The sequence below is a fragment of the Rhea americana genome, unplaced genomic scaffold (assembly GCF_003343005.1).
Source record: "Rhea americana isolate MKP2758 unplaced genomic scaffold, rheAme1 scaffold_175, whole genome shotgun sequence".
Lineage (NCBI taxonomy): Eukaryota > Metazoa > Chordata > Aves > Rheiformes > Rheidae > Rhea > Rhea americana.
The window spans coordinates 1,728,450-1,748,903 of record NW_028185872.1 but is presented as its reverse complement, the minus strand read 5'-3'; the positions used below and the strand labels follow the sequence as shown (position 1 = coordinate 1,748,903).

General features: G+C 37.2%; 1 protein-coding gene across 1 annotated transcript in view; it reads right to left on the bottom strand.

Annotated features, from left to right (window-relative positions):
• Positions 1-20,454, bottom strand: part of MED13 (mediator complex subunit 13) — a 60,219-nt gene that overhangs the window by 14,494 nt on the left and 25,271 nt on the right. Inside the window, exons 4-16 of the mRNA XM_085301360.1 lie at positions 18,345-18,490; positions 17,067-17,264; positions 15,637-15,831; positions 14,144-14,306; positions 13,751-13,861; positions 11,187-11,870; positions 6,783-6,999; positions 5,778-5,862; positions 5,320-5,441; positions 3,237-3,327; positions 2,853-3,064; positions 2,188-2,384; positions 47-963 (exon numbers count right to left, since the gene is read on the bottom strand). Of these exons, the coding sequence (XP_085157486.1) occupies positions 47-963; positions 2,188-2,384; positions 2,853-3,064; positions 3,237-3,327; positions 5,320-5,441; positions 5,778-5,862; positions 6,783-6,999; positions 11,187-11,870; positions 13,751-13,861; positions 14,144-14,306; positions 15,637-15,831; positions 17,067-17,264; positions 18,345-18,490 (3,338 nt within the window). The remainder of the gene's footprint in view (positions 1-46; positions 964-2,187; positions 2,385-2,852; positions 3,065-3,236; positions 3,328-5,319; positions 5,442-5,777; positions 5,863-6,782; positions 7,000-11,186; positions 11,871-13,750; positions 13,862-14,143; positions 14,307-15,636; positions 15,832-17,066; positions 17,265-18,344; positions 18,491-20,454) is intronic.

Sequence of the window (20,454 nt, the reverse complement as noted above, 5' to 3'; positions counted from 1 at the left end):
TCACAGAGTAAGTAGAAAATAAAATCTAGTTATTTTCAATATTTACCATTTCTTTTTGACCAGTGGTGCAAGCAAGTAGTTTTCACAAGTGCTTCATCAACTTTCCCTCCTGACATATTGTCCATGAACTGGCGCCCATGTTCCAATGCTAAGTAGCAGTCATTGCAACAATCCCTTTCTTCTACACGTACCAGGTTGCTAACTGCACCAACTTTGGGTATAGGATCTTGATCTGCTGCTCCAAATGGTGAGAACAAGTTGGTGCACTGATCCTGCAGCAACAGTATTAACTCATCAGGCAGTTTCTCAGGCTCTTTCAGTCCTCCACTGCCATGTTCAATAGAAGTTGCTCTGAGAGCTTCAAAGCGTTTTTCTGCTTCTTTACCACACTCTGTATTACGTCCTAGAATATCCAATTCATCTTCAAGAAACAGTCCAGAACTGTTGCCAAATTTTCTATTCATAACAGCACTGAAACCACAGGTACACCTGTACTGGGCCTCTTGTGTTGGATCAGGAATGTAAACTCCAACATCAGCACCTTTGATGTTCATATTGCAAACACATATGCAGCAGCTGTCAAAGTTGCAGTCTTTGAAGAGATTCATTACAGACTCTGAGAGGATGAGATTCACGTAAAGACTGTGTGCCTCTGGAATGGAAGGCACAGTTGCGGGTTCAACAGAATTCAGCGGCCTACATGTTGATGGTGTGGAAGCTGGTGAATATAAGTCAGAGTTCTCATATTTGACTGAACCCTGTGCACTTGCGGGTCCACCAGCTCCACGAGGTGTCCGAGGAGTCCTTGGTGTCCTAGGAGTTGGAAAACGAGGGGTGGAAGGAGAAGGGAGAATTCCAGCTCCACTGTTACTGGGAGGTGCACTACTTGGTGGCATCCCAAACGGGGTATGAGTTTGTGGTGTGTAGGCAGGGCCATACTCTTGATCCATAGTGCTTCCATCACTAATGGCAGCCATAAGAAGGAGGAAATATTTTAAATACATGGAATATTGGTTTTGAAGTTTAAGTCTCAAATTTCTATACAAAGACCTTCCTAATTAATATTTGCTCTTTTCAACTAACCTTCCATAATCTACAGTATGAAGATTTTCACCCCCTACAGAACTTCAAGAGCATTTGTTCTAAATGACTTTGCAGGACTCCCATTGATAGCAGTGTTAAAGAATCCTGCCCCTCCTCTTCTCTTCTTTGTCCTTTCCTTTCCACAAAGCTTMTAGGAAATAAGTGTGGTCAGTATAAATTATAAATTCTATGGATGTCTGGAGTCTGAAGGGCACCTTTTCCTTTACGTGTTTTATTTACATACTATGTTGACCCACAACACTTAGAAAATATACTACGTTTATCAACAGCAGACTCCACTGGATCCAACAAGGAAAGTATCACCTGGAAACATTAAATATTTTCTTCCCTAAGCAGCTGAGTATCTCCAAAGACCTATAAGACTAACGAGATCTGAAAACATTTTGCTTATGTTTGACCCAAATAGAAGCAACCTCAGTATTTAAACTGAGATTTAAAATTCGTAGTTTTACAAATAAATATACAGTCTCCCTGTTGCCTAATCCATCTGTAGAAGCTRCTAATACAGAAGTGAAGCACAAATAAACATTTTTTTCAATAARAACTGCCAGCAAAATCATCACTACCAAATGCACATTACAGAAATGCTTACTGCAATACTACTGTTACTAAGCAATGTCACACTTGGTACAGCTTCCAATCACAGGCAGAGATTCCTAGTGCCAATATAGCAGAGATTACTACTATTTAAAAAGATAATTTAAGAAACAGAAACACCACCTACTAAGCCCTTACAGTACCTACAATATCATGGCAAAAACAACGTCTCAATTTTATGTTTAACTTGATTGTTAACATCTTCATTACTTATTAAAACTGGACTTGCACCATTAAGCTTCCCCAAGAAACCTTTAAATGWGACAACAAATAAAATGTACACACAGTTAAGAAGCTATCTGAGAAGACAGTCTCTTTACTCTAAAGTTTCAATACTAATTTTTTAAAAGGCTCTTGTCAGTTGTGTAAACAGTGTTTTTACAAGAAATTCTCATTATAGGTTTACAAAAAATTAAGTAAGAGCACTTTCTATAACATGGGAAACTGACAGCCACATAAAACAAACATCTGCAGCACAGGTCATACCCATCTTTGATGAACGGCATGGCAGGCCCTGGAGGAAGTAAATCCAACTTTCCCACAGTCCAACTCTGGCGATAAATGCATTCCTCTGGCAGTTTGATGGGAGGGAGACACTGGCTAGGAAGAGTCTTTAGTGGTGCAAACATGGAACATCCCACTAAAGCTTGACAATTCTCAGGTTTATAAACATAAGAATAATCCTAGAAGTTAGACAAGGTAAAGTATAAGCATACAAATTAGTAACTTAAATAATTTCAACACAAATGCTTCTAAAAATTTAACAGAATAAAATTTTGCCTCTAATTCAAGTAGTAGTGCTTCTATATTCAACCAATATACAGTTACAAGAGTGAAAGTTAAGATTTGCACACACAAACAGCATTCGCACCTATGGTTCTCCAACAAATGGTATGCCAACATAAAACAAACCGTGAACTAAAATTACTGAGATGCATTCCTTGSTTCACTAATAGCTTACACCACTACCCTTTCTTGAAGCAGTGAAACRGTGTGTTTTACTTATTAGATGTGCATTACCTGCCTTAGTATAATGCAGGACACAAGTAAAAACTTGCACTGAATTTACCTAAAATTCTGAATAGAATCTGTGGCAATAAACACTTTTAATGCTTAGTGTTCAATTTATCAGGCCTATCAGCACTACATACCTTTATTTCAGCAGGTTTAGGGCTGCAGAAACCCTCATCTACTTCAATTCTGAACTGAGCTCCCACACTAGAGCTATTCCCTTCAAGTACTGTTCCAAGTGTAGTGTCCATACTGCCATATTCCTTACTATTCATGTTCATTGGAGAAAATCCCATAATATGTTGTTCCAATGAAGGTGGAGTTGGATACATTTTATGGAGATCTGCAGTGCCTAGTTTCAGATTAAAAATAGGTTTTAGAGCATGACAACTATTTGAAGCATTTCCTTTTATCTTAAAATTTCATTAAAGCAAAAGAAGAATATGTTTCCAAATTCCTATAACGTATTAACAAACAAGTGTTTAAAGTTAGTATTCTGTTTAGAGATGACAAATAAAGCTTACTTATGCATGACAGTGGGTCTAAATTTCCTGCTTTYGCCTCTTTGCAGTTGGATTTGTCATCAGAACCATTCACTGTTCTTTTAGATCCAGGCTAGGAAGGARAAGAAGTACGATAATAAAATCATTCCAGATAAACACATCCARTGAAGTATCTCCATCTTAAAAATGGAGCCATTCAAGCCATTCCTCTCACCCACTCTGAACCTGAAAATCTGTTTGAATTCTAGGAGGAGGAGAAGAGGAGAAAAGAACAAAAAGTAAAGTCATATCTAGTATTTCAAAGGGGTTAGTCTGACTCCACAGCAAGAGACAAGCACTAAGGCTAAAAAAGTGTTTTCTTAGAAGCACAAAAAACTAATCAGGATTTTCCTAGTTGTGGTATTTAAAATGTAAAAATAAGGACTATGCAAGAAACCTATTTCAGAACTGCTACTTTCAGCCACTCACCTAGGTTGCCACAGGTTATGGATAAAAAGTCAATTTCTGTTTCCACTGTAAGTCTTGTATTTTCGTGAGCCCCTCCCTCCCAAACTTATCCATATTCTCAAGACATCATTCTTCTCCATATAGAAGTGTTTCACACTTATTTACAGAAGGAGTACTGGGATTGCAAGGCTGGGAGAAAAGAATGATGCTTTAAAACACTTTTTCAGGTCATGTTCATACAAATACAAGATCTGTATAACTGACAGATACTTTTAAAGCCAAATTAATGATAATTTTCAAATCAATATTGTGGCTGTAGTTGTGTATAAAACACAAGTACAGTTTATTCCTATCATTCCTTCCTTCTCAGAAAGCTATATAACTACAAGGAACATAAATATGCATAACTGCATCCACATTAGAAGCATTATACTGCTATACCTATTTTACTGAGTGAAAGTGGTACAACAGTTATCTATGAACAAAGCTTTAGCATCCAGTCTTAAAAGCCTCACCTCCCCAGTACAGGCATGTGAGCTAAGGGAATTTCATTTACTGTGAGTATACAAAGCAAAAGTTTCATATACTATTTAAAAAGTAATTTAGAAGCTACACGCTAGAAATTGGGCTTGCCTTTGTCCTCACTTAATACTAGTAAGAGAATGTTTTGCCATCAAATTATGATCCTATTGAAATGAAAAAACAGTTACAAAATAAAGTTTCAGCCTGTTAGCAGATCTATTTCTAAAAAGCAAGCAAATCTGTCTGCCTCCAATCTATCAGGTTTAGAGAGAGGGAAAAAAAAAAACAGACAGACACACAGTCCTAAAGTCACACCAACATCACTGATGAYAGTGCATGAACAGAAAGAGAAAAGAAAGGGCAACACAAAATTGGGGGGGGGAGGAACTGTTGAAATTAAAAGAACAAGAGATATTTTACAATGTTTAGACAGTACTAAAGTCTATTTAAAATAAGAGTCTTCATGTTCAAAGAGCAAATATACTTGCTTTATATAATGATGACCTTTGACGGCCATTAAGAGCCTTCAGCCCTTACTCAGCTACAGTTCCCATTAAAGTTGATGAGTATTTTGCCTGGGTAAGGGGATTTAGGATTAAGCATGGAACAAAGTACAGTTCAGAAAAGACAACTGATTACCAACAGTATCGAAATAGAAACTAAAAAGATAACGGATTCTGAACCATCAGAGACTGCAAGAGAAGTTACTACAAGATAATAGCTAGTACAATGAAGCAGCTTATMGCAGAATGTCCACTTAAACATCTCCTCTTTCACAGGTTTGCTTTGTTCCAGTATTAGCTGCGTTAACTAGTAAACAGAATATAAGACCATAGGAAAAGAGTGCTAGTTTCTCAAATCTATACAATAATAACTAAAAGTATATTCAAGAAGCTTCTACTGCCTACATAGTAAAGAGGCAAGATCAAAASCTTGTTTCTATAAAAATACATCATTACATTTGAGTCAGCCACAAGAGTATGCATGCTAAAGAGGAGCCTTGACACTTGTTTATATGCATGTTTTGCAAGTTTTAAAGTTCTCTTCCTACCAGCACAAAAAAAAACCAAACAAACATAAAGGTTCCTTGCAGTTTTTTGTCTGGCAGCTGCCATTATTTTTGCAGATCACTTACTGCTAGTTCATCTTCATCAGAATTGAAGAGATTGTCAAGGTCAGTGTAAGAGACCACCAAGTCTGTTTCATGGAACAGGCTAGTTGATGCAGTGCGAGCATGAGCAGCAATACGTTGGGCATCTATAAAGACAAACAGATTAAAAAACCACTCCAGATTTATACTGAAAAAAGGTCATATTTCAAAAATTATTTCCATACCTAACAAGAAAAAAAGAAAGAGAAAAAAGGAAGAAACTAAACTCCTCTGTTCTCAGTTCCCCTCATCTTATACGCGGATTTTAAGGCAACATATTTATTTGTAATATTTAACAAAGAAAAGGTTTTCGAGTAGATTCTGAAGAGACAGGACAAAATAATCCATAAGTAAAAATTTTTAYAACCTATTGAAGTCTATCACCTATTAAAGGGAGCATTAATATAACACATTTAAAAAAATAAAAAATAAAATCTCTTTACCTTGCTTGACAGAAGGACTAAATAGAGACATAGCATCCTCTCCTTCATGAGATAGGACTGTAACACTAGATGTCCCGTCCTCAACCTATATTAAAAAAAGGGGGGGCGGGGGAAGAGCAAAGTCTGTTTAAATGAACTGTTGAGAGAGGGGAATTTATCTGACTATGGGAATTTTCAACATTGGGATGTATCAGGTTCTCAGCAGCCTTCTAGCTCAGCAAGGTGTAGCTTGAGGGTCAGGTTAGTTCTACCTGCCCAGGGAGAAGGAAGCCTGGAATACAACAGCCCAGCAACATATAGAGGAAGAACATAGGTGAAGTCTTGTTTCTTTGTGTTGGKTATAAGCAATGTAATTTAAAAATCAAGATGTAGATTCTTGCTACAGCACCTTATTGAAAAACCACTTAAAAATCAAATGCTACACATTAACTATACCAGTAACTATCAATAAAGGAGCGCATACATCCTGAAGTCCTATTTCATAAACTGATTTCATATGCAAGCTCCTAATTCAGAGTGAGCGAGCAGTTTTAAGTAGCAGCCTTAGTTATTCCTTGCTAATGTACAAGAAGAAAAAAAAAAAGAAAGAAAAAAGAAAAAACTCACTGTCCAGGCAACTAGCCAGAGTTCAGCCCCACTTATTCCTCTAAGCTTTCCACAAACGAACAAAGCACTTGCCTTGTTCTTACCCTCTTCCCCAAGTATCTGCAATTGCCCATTTCTAGAGAAAGACTACCAAGCTAGATGGATTCTGGTTCTGATCCAGCAGTATTCTCCCAGTCTAAGCCACAGACTCTGGTGCAATAGCATCACCAGTGTGCTGAAAAAATTTAGATGGTATCGTTAAGTACATGCTATGTACCTTCATCGATCAATTCCGTTTAAACATAAAACTTTTTATTTTTTAAATTTACTTCTATATATACACAGCCAGAATTCAATTACATTTGGTGACTAGTTTGTTTTAATCCCATCATTAATTYGTATTCTCGCTCCTTTACTCACCTTGTGTTTCTTTCCAGCTTCCCTCTCAATGTTCTGTCTATCTTTTTTACTATCAGGAAATAAGAATTCCACATCACCATCAACAAATGCATAAGGATCGATTTCAGGTTCCTGGTCAGCTTCTGATACTACTGCCGTAAGGTATTGGTTTTTACTCTGATACTGTTGCACCAGTTCATCTGAAACCTTTAAAGGTTTCCTACATTGCACCATTAATCTGTATAGAAGCAAAAATAGAATTAGTTATTCATGAAAATATTTTTGCTATCCGTGACGCATTACTACATTACCCCCCCTCCTGCCCTGCCCCCTAGAGCAGTCCTCTGCAACACCATCACACAATTTTGTTAAATAAATAAATAAATAAATAAAACACACACTATCTTCCCTTCTCTTTCTGCTCCATCCTAACTTCTGAACATTTTTGGGAACAATATGAAATCATTAGTCATATAGTATAGCCTCCTTACGTACATGTCAGACTTAGCACTGTGATTCATTCTTTCATTCTTCTCATCTCTCCTCAAGCAATGTCAACTCAGATAAAGATTAGTAATTCATCTCAGGTCATAGCTGTCATTTACTAGGAAGTAAAAGTGCATTAAACTATCCCCTACAAAATCTTCACCATTTAAAAAAAAAAAAAAAAAAAAAAAAAAAAACTTACTAATCCCCATCCACACCCAAACAAATTATCAGAAATTAATGATTAAAGCTGAATTCTCCATTTTTAAGAGTCTAATTCCTGATCATTTAATTCAGTTTAATCTAGAAAGTCAGTATGTCTTACAATACCCAGGTGAGTCTAACACAAGGGCAATTTTAACCAGCAGATGCAGCCACCCTGATATTCTGTTGTACATGTGAAGTCTGGCTATCCAAAAAGCTCAAGTAATAACTACTCCTAAAGCACACAAATGCCACTACATTAGTCATTTAGAGTACTTACCCAAATATAAATTAAGCTGACAAGACAAACACCTGAATTACTAATCAGAATAAACATACACACATTTGCCATTGTCAGTACTCTTAACATTCAGAGCCAAAAATGGAACAGATGAGCGCACAGACCTTAAGGTTTGCCAGGACTATTGGTTTCACAGATGTAACTTTCACATTGCACCAAAGAGATATCGGCAAGCCAGAAGTTATCACAAGCTGTGTTATGAGCATTACCTAGCCATATGCCCCTCTGGCTTCTGCCCTCCCCCCAACAATTTATTTATGCATGCCAGTACACAAGAGGGGCCAAGCAAGGAAAGCCTGAAAAACAGGAGAAATCTTTCAGTAGCGTCAGACCCATGTAGCTGCACAATTTATGTTCAGAAATTGCCTTTCTCCCAAACAGTAACAAAATGACCAGTGAGAGACACTCCTGGAAAAGTTTCACATGCCAAATGCAAAAGCATACATTGCAAGGATGCAGATTACTGAKAGATACTTCCTTACAGGATTACTTCATACTTCAAGTCCAAGTGATACACAGGCTTCAACACATCTCTTTCCTTTTTCAAACGCCTATTCCAAAGAAAACACTATCCCATAAGAAGCCAAGATCTCCAGCAATCAGTACGGGCTGGGTTTAACAGCCTAGCTCTAGGCACTATCTGGAGTCTAGAATAAGACAAGTTTAAGGTTCTTCTCTGAGAGATCAGAAAGAAAGAAAAAGTGTGATAAAGGATACTAAGTAGTCATGGACTTGAAACTCTGCACACCAAGAAACACAGGGATTCCTTAGAGTTCCTCTGTGTCTTGTATGCCCCTGTCAATATTAAGTGGAAGGAGTAGAAAGGACAAATCTCAGATGTTAAAAATCTCCCTAGAAATAAGTTTTCCAAAGAAACACCCTAATTTCAACATTTTTATTAAATTCAAAACAGATTGCCACATAGCATCTCACATCTAACAAGAAGGTCAAACCTGTCCATACTGGTCACAGCAACAGTCTCACTACAATATTTACTAGGCATTAACATCCTGACAAACTGTGCAATGTATGTAGATTTTTGGTCAAGAGCTGCTGGCATTTATAACTGAAGTAGCACTTGATAAGAGTTCAAGATTTCCTCTTTTCTACATCTCAAAAATTAACAGAAAGGGTGGGGGAAAATATTCTAGGAACAAAGAATTAAACACCAGGAAAAAAACAGCAAAAGAAATCAGCTGTTTCCAGTATTTTTAAGCACTGAAGAGGAAAAAAGTTAATAGCAAGATATTCTGAAAAAATACATTTGGTAAATTGTTGAATTAAGTTGCAGACCACACGAGGAAAGACAATTTCTTCAACAGCTAAAAGAAAGTTTTGAATCAGATCTTCCTCTGTCTAGTAGGCTGAAATCAATTTTTAAAAATAAGTGCCAAAATTCTATAAATGCACATCTTGAGAGCATTATCAGATATGCATTAGCTAATGTAAACTCTTAAACAATAGTCAATACAAAAAGATACGGCTGACAAAACACTCATCAAAACAGAGCAACAGCTACAACATATTCATTCCTGCCCACAGCTTTCCTAAGCAGCAAGATTCGGCATGAGTGCCGTCAGCGGCTTTCCACGGCAGCAGGGAAGCAGACAACCAGCATTTCAGTCTTGCGGGTAGCCACTTCAGCTCCGCCATCACAAACTAAACACACTGCTTCTTCTGAAAAAAAGCTAATAATTTGACATCATTCACACCAAGAGTCTCCTTTCATCTGAACAGAAGAARAAGAGGGAAAAAATTCTAGGCCAAAAACAGTCTTCAGGCAACTGAGTTGACAGAGGCACCTCTGGGTGCATTCACAATAACGTGTTTGTACCTGGATCACAACTCTAAGCCAGCTTGTCACCTCTGCATCCAAGTCCTAATCGTGTAAAATTTACGTTGCTATTAACWGTCCTGTTAGCACCTGTTGCTTCCTATTACCACCCATTTCCTGCAGCATTCCTCCCTCAAGCTAGAAGTCCTCACAATGAAGTGTTGTAAGAGATGGGTGATGAGCAGGAAACCTTAGGTAGTACAATTGCAAAGGAAACGCAACTCAGAGGGCCAAGTGGTTTTGTTTAGGGGTGTTTTGTTTTGTTTTTTAAGCTGGGACAGAAAAGCCATTTTGACCCCCTCTGCAGTTAAACGCGATTCACACAGCTACCCTTGCTTTGACTCAAATTAACACAAGTTTTAACACTAAAAACACTAGTATCATTCTTTTGGTCTGTTGCCTCTAAACTCTATAATCTATCACAACTTAGGCAGTATCAAAACAGTGACCAATTCCTTTACCCCGAGTGAAAAAAGTCATCAGCAGAGTGGAACGTTTTAAAATTTAGTGTTAGATACCATTTTCACTTTCAGAAATAAATCCAATTTATTAAACAAAAACTTTTTTAAACAGTATCATTATAAACCTACATGTTTTTACTTCAAACAATCATACTAGCTTAAGTAAAAATAGCACATAAAAGAAAATTCGAAAGATATCTCAAATGCATTTCCTATAGCTTAAAGGCTGAGCATCTACAGTCTTGACTCTCTCAGTGTTTCTTCAAAGTAGACAAGTTTTGTGTAATGAATGAGGGTTTCTTGTAGGATCTGATGTCCAAGAGCACTAAAAGCAGACACACCAGTCACCTTCTTTGAAAGATAACCTCAAATCCTCAAGTCTGTTCAACAACAGGACCAAATCACAGAGAGAATGAACCATCTGCAAGAATGCCAATCTGTGTGTTCCTTATTGCCAACAGATACTTCTGACACTAAGTAGCAGCTGTGGCCTATGTTAAAGTTAATGTCCTCAAGGAAACAAGATTAGCTTCTTTACTGTTCCCAACAGTCATTTAACATACCAGTTTTCAAAAAAATCTAAGAGCTCTTCTGAATAAAGAGGAGTAGAACTGAAGTAAAAGAACTTTAACAGGATGTATCTGCAGTTCAGCCCATCCATGCTTTTTTATTGCTGAAGTATTAAAATGAGAAAGTTCTCTCCCCTCTTTCTTATTTCTTTTTTTGAGGGAGGGGGAAAGGTGGCAGGGTGAGGGCACAACACTACCTTACAGTCCCAAATACGCACAGCTTGGCTACAGATTAATTTTACAGTAGAATAAAATGCATTCATCCTCATCCAAATAAGGAAAAAATTTAAAGTCATTTACTACACATCACTACACATTTGACTCGCGCTTCACAAGTATTACCTCCTTATACAAGGATGGCACAGAAAGTCAGGCTCGCACCCAGCAATATGGCGTGAGCTGATGAGAACATCATTTTGCTTCAGTGAGAAGCCTACTCATAACAAGAAACTACTGCCTTCTGATAACAGACAAGTGTCTCTAACTTAAAAATCAAAGTTAATTGTTTTGGTATTTCCGTTCATTTCCTCACTTTCTCACATTACTACTGTAGAATTAAGTGCTACTTACTCTGTAACTGATGTTATGTTTTCCTGTCCAGTAGGTATTACTGGATCATCCCTCAACTTATCATTTGGAAGCTGAGGTGGTAAGAACTCTACATCCTTTTTCTTTGGGACTTTATAATATTTCCAAGTAGTATCAGCTTCATCTTCCTCCAAATTCACTGCAGTACCAACATACATTGTAGGTTCTATGACTTCAGGGAATTGAGCTGGGAAAGGCTGAGACAAGCCATCAAGTCTGTCTTCCATTGTTTTTGTAGGAACCAAGGGATCTGGTGTTGGCATCTGATAGAAATGTTGACTTTGAGGAGTAGAAGGAGCTTTAGACACCCCTTCATCAACTACATCACATGGGTGAGGACTAAGCGGTGGTGGCTGAGGCGAGTTTGCCATTTCAGCATTATGCATTTGAGGAGTCTTTGCTACATCATTAGTTCGGATATTTGAAAATCTCACTTGACTGTCTGATGCAGTCATCACAAGCCTCTGACTTGCTGAATCCGCCTCCATAGCAACATCATCGCTGATAGACACACGATGATGAAAAGGAGTCAAAGGGCGTTTTTGTGGTTTATCCCCTTTGTCTTGCTTCTCATTTGTCTTGTGCTTTGGAGCTCCTTGCTGTTGCTGGCCCACAGGTGGTGCCTGCCCCTGTTGACCTGAATTTCTTGGTTTGAGATTTTTGTGCCTGCAGAATGAAAAAAAGTGGGGAAAAGTACTTCACATTAATCTGTCAAATATGTCTACCATAGTGTCTAGTGTCTTATCACTAGATAAGAACCAGCTTCTAAGCCATTGAACGGCTGATTACAGAAGTCTGGAACTGATGCCACACTGAAGCAGAACTGCCTCTTTCTGACCATAGGTTTATTTCAAAGGCTCAAGTAGCATTGCAAGACTTTAAAATAATTGAAAAAAAAAGTCTCATGAGCCCAACATGCATGCAATCCTTGTAACTGAAGGCACTATTTCTTAACCTACCTTTAACAGAAATAATCACATCAAAATCACACAGAAGTTGCTGTGAACTTTTGCCAACACCGCTAAATCAGTAGCGTAACATAAAAATTAGCTAAGATACTTCTTGCATTCAAGCATCACTACCAACTGAAAGTACTTTGCAAGTCTTTACTTAAGGTTAAGGAATGGAAGATTAACATCAAGAATCTAGAAGTCAAGCTGCAGTCCTATAAAAAGCTATTTATCCATTAATATAGCAAGCATGGAGAAAACCTCGATGTCTCAACTCCATTAACAGAGTTGATTTTAAGAGTATAAACATATCCGAGTTTAAAAATGTCATCTGGCAGTTCAAGTAAGTATAAGTATTTGTGAAAAGTCAGATTGGAGAAACAGTACTTTCATGATGTGCGAGAGAACCAAGATGCCAACTTGCTAGATCATTTGCCAGAATAAGAGATATTAAATACTAAAACCTGGAATGAAACATCTACGATTAAGCTATTCAATTGCATGAGCATCTTTAATGTCTGGGTAATCTCCGTCATTCTGCAGTCAGGAAAGTTGAAAAGCAGGCAYCTTATATTAAAAATGAGGATCAAGTAAGAACAAAAGATGAGAGCTATCAAATTCTATTTCTACTTTAAACTCTTATACACAGGTACACATTTTTCACTGCCTATAATGCAAAATAGAATAAGGCTTTTCAAGCCCAAGTCATTTCTCTTGAGGAAACCGCATATTTTAAATATTTACCTCACACAATTAATTGTCAGTTTTCTCTTAATAGTGCTATCATACATAACTTCTCCTTTAACAGAATATTTAATTCTCCTCCACCTTCTAGTACTTCTCAGGCTGGTAGTATCTATCAATATCTGAACTTAAAACAACCGTTTCAAAGGAGAAAAATGCTTTTCTTTGAAAATGCTACAACCTCCAGACATCAACTTTTGAAGATTCCAATATTCAATTTGCAAGGTAATCAGCATAATGATTTAAATCACAGAAAGTGTTCAAGTGTTTGCAACACCTTAGTCACTTGAAGATTAATATTCTACAATAAGTACAAAAATTGAAACTTCACTAAAATTAACCCTGCTTCCATTTATTTTAAACACATGCCCCAGGAATTCAGTATTTTGCAAGTAGCAGATTTTTTTTCATTGTTGTCAAAATCCAATGCTACAACCACCTCGCTTTTGACTAATGGCTTTTCTCCTTCAAGGCTAATGTCACAGCCTACTATAGGAGATTTACTTCCTAATAAATATGCATTTCTTCTCCATTACAGCCTGAGAAGTTTGCCTATCTGATATTTTGTCCTTACACAAGTGGGAGGAATTCTAGACCAAGACCTGGACATCGTCACTGAACTGCCAGTAGGTCCACTCAGATGACTCACTCTAATAAAGACTCTGTATTACCTTAATGGGCAAACATTTCAAGACCCACAATGACACTTAGGACAGAGGGAAACAAATTTGGATACAACTCTCATGCAAACATCTATTCTTAATTATTTCCAAAGTAGTCATCAGGAGTCCTCTCCTGAGCACTTCAATCTCAAAGTACATTGCTGGACTGCAGGCGTGCCAAGTACTGTACCTTGAACAATTGCAATTTGTCCGCTGCGTGGCTTCAACAAAATCCCAGGATGCTACCTTGTCAGCCGTCTCTTCATCACACAAGCCATTTGATGTAGCGGAGTATTTCCGCCTATAATTCAATATTGGAGAGTTATTTGGGAACAACATGTATTCTTTCCTTTCCTTACCCTCTATCAAACCTCAACAGCAGTTGTGTGATACAGGATTCAAAGACAGAAATAACAAATAATCCTTTACTAACACAGAGAAAGAAAGAAACCAGTAGTTAAAAGCAAATTAACTTTAAAATGTTTTAAAACTAAGGGTAAATCATATTCTACTAGCAGCCATAGCATCTTTGCCAGAATCCCTTTCAACAGCAAATAAACATAAGATGATGTATTTTTCATACTTGTTCTGTGCTCTATTCATATTGCATTCTTGCCAAACTCTGTCCACCACTTGATTGGCTAGTTTTCTAGGTATTTTGCCACCATGATGGCTAGTACTGTCAGAGATAAATCCATCAGAAACGGAAGAAAACTTCACCCATTTCTGGGCACATTGAGGATCAACTGAAAAACAGTACCAGAGAAAAGAAAAATAGTTTTAAGTAATGAGTTAATACACTCAGAATCTTTATTATTCCAAAKTAATTCAGCCAACACTGGAACATCCTGGGAAGAAAGCATCTTCTTAACTCTATATTAAGGAATAAGAACAGATACTGGTATAGTAGAAGATTATTAGGTATAGGAGAGGATTATTATAACATAATTAGTTTGCATAAAATTAAAAAAACACCTAGGATATATTTACATTAAAACAAGGTTATCTATTCCTTACTTTTCCAGAAACTCTGCAAACCTGAAATAGAACATTGCTCATACACTAGGAAAACTTGAGCGTAGCTACCTCTTAGTGAATTTAAGAGCATTCAGTAGTCCCCTGAAGCCTACTCCTTTCAGATGTTATGGAACATCAATTGCTGCCTTCAAAACAAACTGTTTTTGCCACCTTTGACTAGTGTTTTTCCATATGCGACAGATATTGGAAAGCACAGATCTCTCAAACTCTCTTGACTTCAAGCACCACACACACACACACACACAAAAAAAAAAAAAAAAAGGCTAAATATATGTTTCAGAATAGACCTCAAGTAATTAGTAGCAGGGGCAAAAGTTCCAAAACACTACAAACTTCCAAAGCAGTGCTCTGCATACAAAGAGGTGTTTTGCACAGCTGTACAGTTTGATCACACTCTAATCATTCTCCTCCTTCACAGATTAGGATACCATTATAAACTTTCCTGTTTTACAGCTTAGGGGGAAAAAAAAGAGAAAAAACATGAAACAAACACTGCCAAGATGGCCCTTGTCAAGTGAGGGTAAGAGAAGCAAAATAAATAAATAAATAAATTAAATAAATAAGAAATCCTTGTCTTGTATATAAAGTCTTCCRAAAATGCCAACAAGCCCTGACCTCTCTAAGTTAAAACAGTTTTCAGTGATCACTACTTACAGTTCAGAGGGCATACAGCCTTCCTAGAAACTTAACAACAGGGACACTTCCTAGGGCAGTGAAAAGGCCAAAAATGCCACCTTTCTTGATACTGACCGAGATGCATAATGGAGTTTAAAAAACTACTCCAAAATACACACAGCAAACAATCGTGACCACAGAAACATGAAAGGACTGGACAACAGCATCAAGTACAAAAGTAGTCCACATTTTCCAACTTAAAAACTCCATGCATTTTACTACAACAGATACATGAGTAAATAAATGCGGTTTTGGTAACAAGTTAGTTGTACAGAGAACAGCCATATCCTTTCCAAATACTRACAGATATAAAGGAGAAACCCTCAAAATGATTTTCCACATGAAAAGATAATTGTATTATACCTGTTTGAACCTCCTCCGGGGATGTCGGTGGAGTCAAAGTTACTGAGGACATGGCAGGATCTCTTGTGGAAGCAGGCACTTGGTGGACACCCAAGCAAGTAGTTGAACAGTGAGACGCCCCAACAGTGCTAGGAGCAGGGATGTCTGTCTGAGGAACTAAAATGAAGCATGCTGGGTACACCATTCGCACACCAGCTGGAAAGAGAAGGGAAAGAAAAAAAAACAAAAAATAAAAAATAAAAAAAATAAAGCAAGTTGATTTTACSTTCAGCTTCATCCTCAAGCACTAGGTAAAGGCTGACTTGGAAGTTTTATAGGTCTACAAGAAATTCTATAAAATTCCAYTTGAACACAAAAGCATGAGAGAACTAAGTCACACTGTAATACTGTATCTCTTTTTGCTGTATTACAACTACAAAACCTATCTGAATAGGACGCTCAGATTGTGAGATTTAATATTTGCCTTTACAACAAGGTCTACATCATCCTTTCAGGAGATCCAACACTTCTGTGTTCACTGTGCCAAAAGCTGCTGCTTGCAACATTACAGGGTACTCTTGACAAAAAAAAACTCGGATTTAGAATAGTCAACAAAAGAACAATTTTTTACCAGCACTTACCCTTTCTATCTACTAAAGCATTGTTCTTAGACAAAAAGGCTCCTTTCTCACCCTCATCACTAATTTATAGTTTGCTTTGTTCAGAAGATACCAGAGGAAGAATTAAAGAAAAAAGAACATTGCATAAACAGGCAGACACAGTCCTGGTATCCACGTGCTACTACTTGCTCCTATCATTTTATTTCATAAAGAAGATTGAGGACCTATTTTTAGCACCACTTAAAACTGACAGTGTTCCCATCCCCACCATCATCAAGGTCTCCAGGCATCACTGCAATACAAGCTTGTATCACTTATTACAGAGAAACGATTACATTACTTAGCAAATCAAAGGTCAGTACCCAACAGTGGAGGAACAGACTACCATGTCCCAGAGGATTAGATTTTAGGGAACAGCAACAGATAAATGCAGTGCCTCAGTACTTTAAGTTCTCCAGGATTGTGATTTTGAAGAAATCCCTGAAAGGCACATCTGCTCTTTTTGAATTTGCACAGAAATTGAAACAGCACAACATGCTTTTGATGCACTCACTGTTGACATCTGAGATGCAGTCTTTATTATTATTTTTTTTCTTTTTAATGATAGTCTTACTTCTCAGAGCCCATTAAAAAAAGTTCCTCCAAATAGGTCTGCAAAGCCCACTTTATGCAGTCACCAATTTTAGATAGGCTTGAGCACTAAACAGGGAAACAAGAGACCAGCAGCTGTTGCAAACGGTTGCAAAAGAATAAAATGTGTTCACTCTGGTATTCAAAATTGAAGACCTAATCATTCAGTTTATTTAATTAACAGGTAATCAGACCACGCACCAACGAGGACTTCCACAGCAGCTAGAGAATCATCCTCCCAATCCATTTCTTCTTGTTTTTCCTCAGATACCTCCTTCAAGTTAGATGTGACAGGATAGAACTGTTTCCATTCACCAATAAGCTTTTTTGTCGATGAATCAGAAAGCTTAAATGATTGCCCTGTGAGTGTGCCATTTAATCCAAAGGGACTTAGAATAACTACAAAGACAAATACAGATGTGTTAGAGACTACATTTAACCATACTTTACTCTTCCCCATTGAAAAAGTATTACTCTCCAGACTAGATAAACCACTTACCATTGYTAAGTTAGAATGCACCTTGATCACATTTTACTATGCTAAATCTCAAGTTGTTGATAGTAGGTATGTATTGTCAAGTGTATATGCCGAGAGCCAAYGTACCACAAGGCTGATTACAAATTAATCTGTTTAAACAAACAACGAGCAAATTTTCGTCCTGGCTACCAGCAAACCGGTAACATACAGGTGGGATAAAGAAACACAATTTCAAATTCTGACAAAGTTAAGGTGTTYCCCCATCCTTTCATTCTGCTTGGTACAGCTACAACAACAATGCTATGTATATACCAGAAGTAATCTGTTTCATGTTTAGTCTTGTCCATATTAGGAAAGCACAGCTGCTGTTAAATTGCATCAAARAAAGCAAGTTTGAACACTGAGCATTAATAAACAAGGGCAGTGTGTGGTCACACAGGAAAACCAATTTCTTTAGCCAGCACAGGTGTGTCTAAGTCAGTGAAGGATCAAACAGACAGCCCACTAACCAGCTTCAGGCCCCATCATTCCTTTGTCTTCAAGGGGACAGCCTGCACCTGCTGCTGGAACCAAAGGAATTTATAGGCAAGGAAAAGCTAAATAAAAGAGGAAAGGGGAGTGAGGAAAGTTAGAAACAAATTTCTAAAAAAGCGGTCAAGGAAGGTATGAGAGGGTTAAAAAGGACATTAAAAACATTGTTGAAAAAGTAAAAATATTTAAGTCACCAATTGGACAGTACTTGGAAATTAATTGTATTCTATCAAGAAGAAATTTGGCTATAGTGCCAGAAGAGTAATATGGCAATCATCCACCTGCAAGAGATCCAATACACACCAACTGTTGTTTGGCTGGCTATATCAAGACAGTGGAAATTTGGGTAGAAAAGCTGACCAACACAGAAGAGCATACCTTTACTCCTCACTTCCAGTTTTTGCTTTAAGTCCTCATTCTGATAAAGGATTGATTAATTTTAATACTCAAAACTGACCGGCAAAACCTACCTTGAAAAGGGCTGTTAGACTGCTGGGCAAGAGTGAGGTGTTCTTCACTAAGCAGGTACACAGGTTGATGCTGACTGATTTCCACACTGGTGCAAACATTGCTATCTCCATGTAAGAAAAAGGTGAATGAGCAGGACAGGTGCTCACTGGGGAAAGAGGGGAAGTAAAGGGGAAAAAAAAGTTTATCACTTAAAAATTAAGAAACTGATGACAATCACACTAATTTGAAGGTATTTCCTCCCAAAATATTAATTAATGAGCACTCAAAAAAAAACACCCTTCTATCTAAATAAAGTATTAAATACACATTCCCTTACAACATCTACAAAGTATTCCAGCATTAGTCAAGAATATAAAAATTCATCAAGTAGAAAACAAGAGATCCTAAGTGTTCAGTCTCTTTAGATCGAGATTTTATGTTTTAATGTCTACAGGAAATTTAAAATCCAACTTCTTGCAAGTCCATTTAAAGAAAGCAAATTATAACTGAACATTTTATATGTATCTATTTCAAGATATCTTATAAATATTTTTTTAAACCTAGGTTTAAAAATAGGGTCTCCTGTCACAGATCCACTAAGTAAATTTATGTTTTAAGATTTATATCAAATATTTCCAAAAAAGTAGCTCCTTTAAAAGTGTGAAGAGGAAAGGAAACAACTTTGGGAGGTTTTCTTGTTCATTTAAGGGGAGCTATTTTTTAAAATGAACCTCATCTTCATGCTCCTGAAGTCATTCAAGTAACTAAAAATGAAATTCCATACCTACAGTCAAAAGGGAAGCTGATATCAACTTAAAAAATAACAACCCTATTTAGCAATGACTTAAGTTAAAGCAAATACCTGTTTTATATCAGATGCTTCACTTATAACTTCTGTTAGCAGAGAAGCCAGAGATAAGCTTAAAAGAAGTCCTGTGCAGCAAAACTAGACAAATATATCTCCTCTATACAATTCTGAATTAAAGTCTGTTAATGATGTGCTGTGCATAGCTAGTTATTAGTTATCACCTTAGTAAAAGCTCTCCCCTACCAAGATCAGGTTCAGAGACATCCCAGTTTTTACAGCCCTGTCTGCTGTTTTGTTATGAAAAATACAGTTAAGCATCTRCAAGTACAACTATCATAGTCATCAGTAATACATCCAAATCATTTGAGTGTCTTACGTGAAATATAGTCTACTAGTTTTAAATAAAGGCCAGGAAAAGAATGGGGAAAAAAAAAAATCAAGGAAAACAGAAAACTTAAGATCTCTGCCAAGGCATGTAAATAGTACATCTTCATACCCAGTTCCATCCAAGTTACCTCTGATTTTATTTATTTAAAGGAAGTTGTACAGGCATGGCAATTTTGAGTTATATTAGCTTCAAACTACCTCAAGCGTCTGCTAGACCAAAAGACTCCCACAGATGTTTAAGAGCAAGATGATGTTATTTACAAGGGACGTTAAATTAGGTCTACCAAAGCATTTGAGTAATAAAAGAATGAAAGTCAGGGAAAACCTTAAAAAGTACTTAATAGACCACGGAATATAAAATAACTCCTTTTCCATACAGAAGACAGTATCAAGCACCTGCTCAGTCTCATTAAAACAAAAGAAAAAAAGCCATGGGAAACAAACTAACTGAAGCGAGGCAAAATAGCAGATATTAATATAATAGCAAAATCAAATGGAAAAGTCCTTCCATGAACTACAGTCATCCTAAAAAGACTATAGGAAGTTAACACTACCATTTCTCCAAAAAAAAGAAAATTAGATCCCATCAATTAAAAAGCCTAGGATTGAGCACATGTTCTCTGAGCTTGTGAAATGCCTATATTTATTAGACTACAGTGCGAGAACACAAAGCAAGTTTTGCGTATCTGAAAAGGTTACAAACAGGCCTCTAGGCCACTGAAGCACTGAAACTCCAAGTGCCTAGACAACCCTACTGAACCCCCACAGGCACTGGATACTTTTTCATCGGCATTTTCCATTGGCATTTTCCAGATGTCTCCTCCACTGGGAGGTAGATAGTAGGTCAGAAAAATTTGAGGGCAGGAGGAAGTTCCCAGAATTCTGGTATTTGGAATTTTCTAAATCTCAACTCACCCCCTCCCCACCCCCCCCCC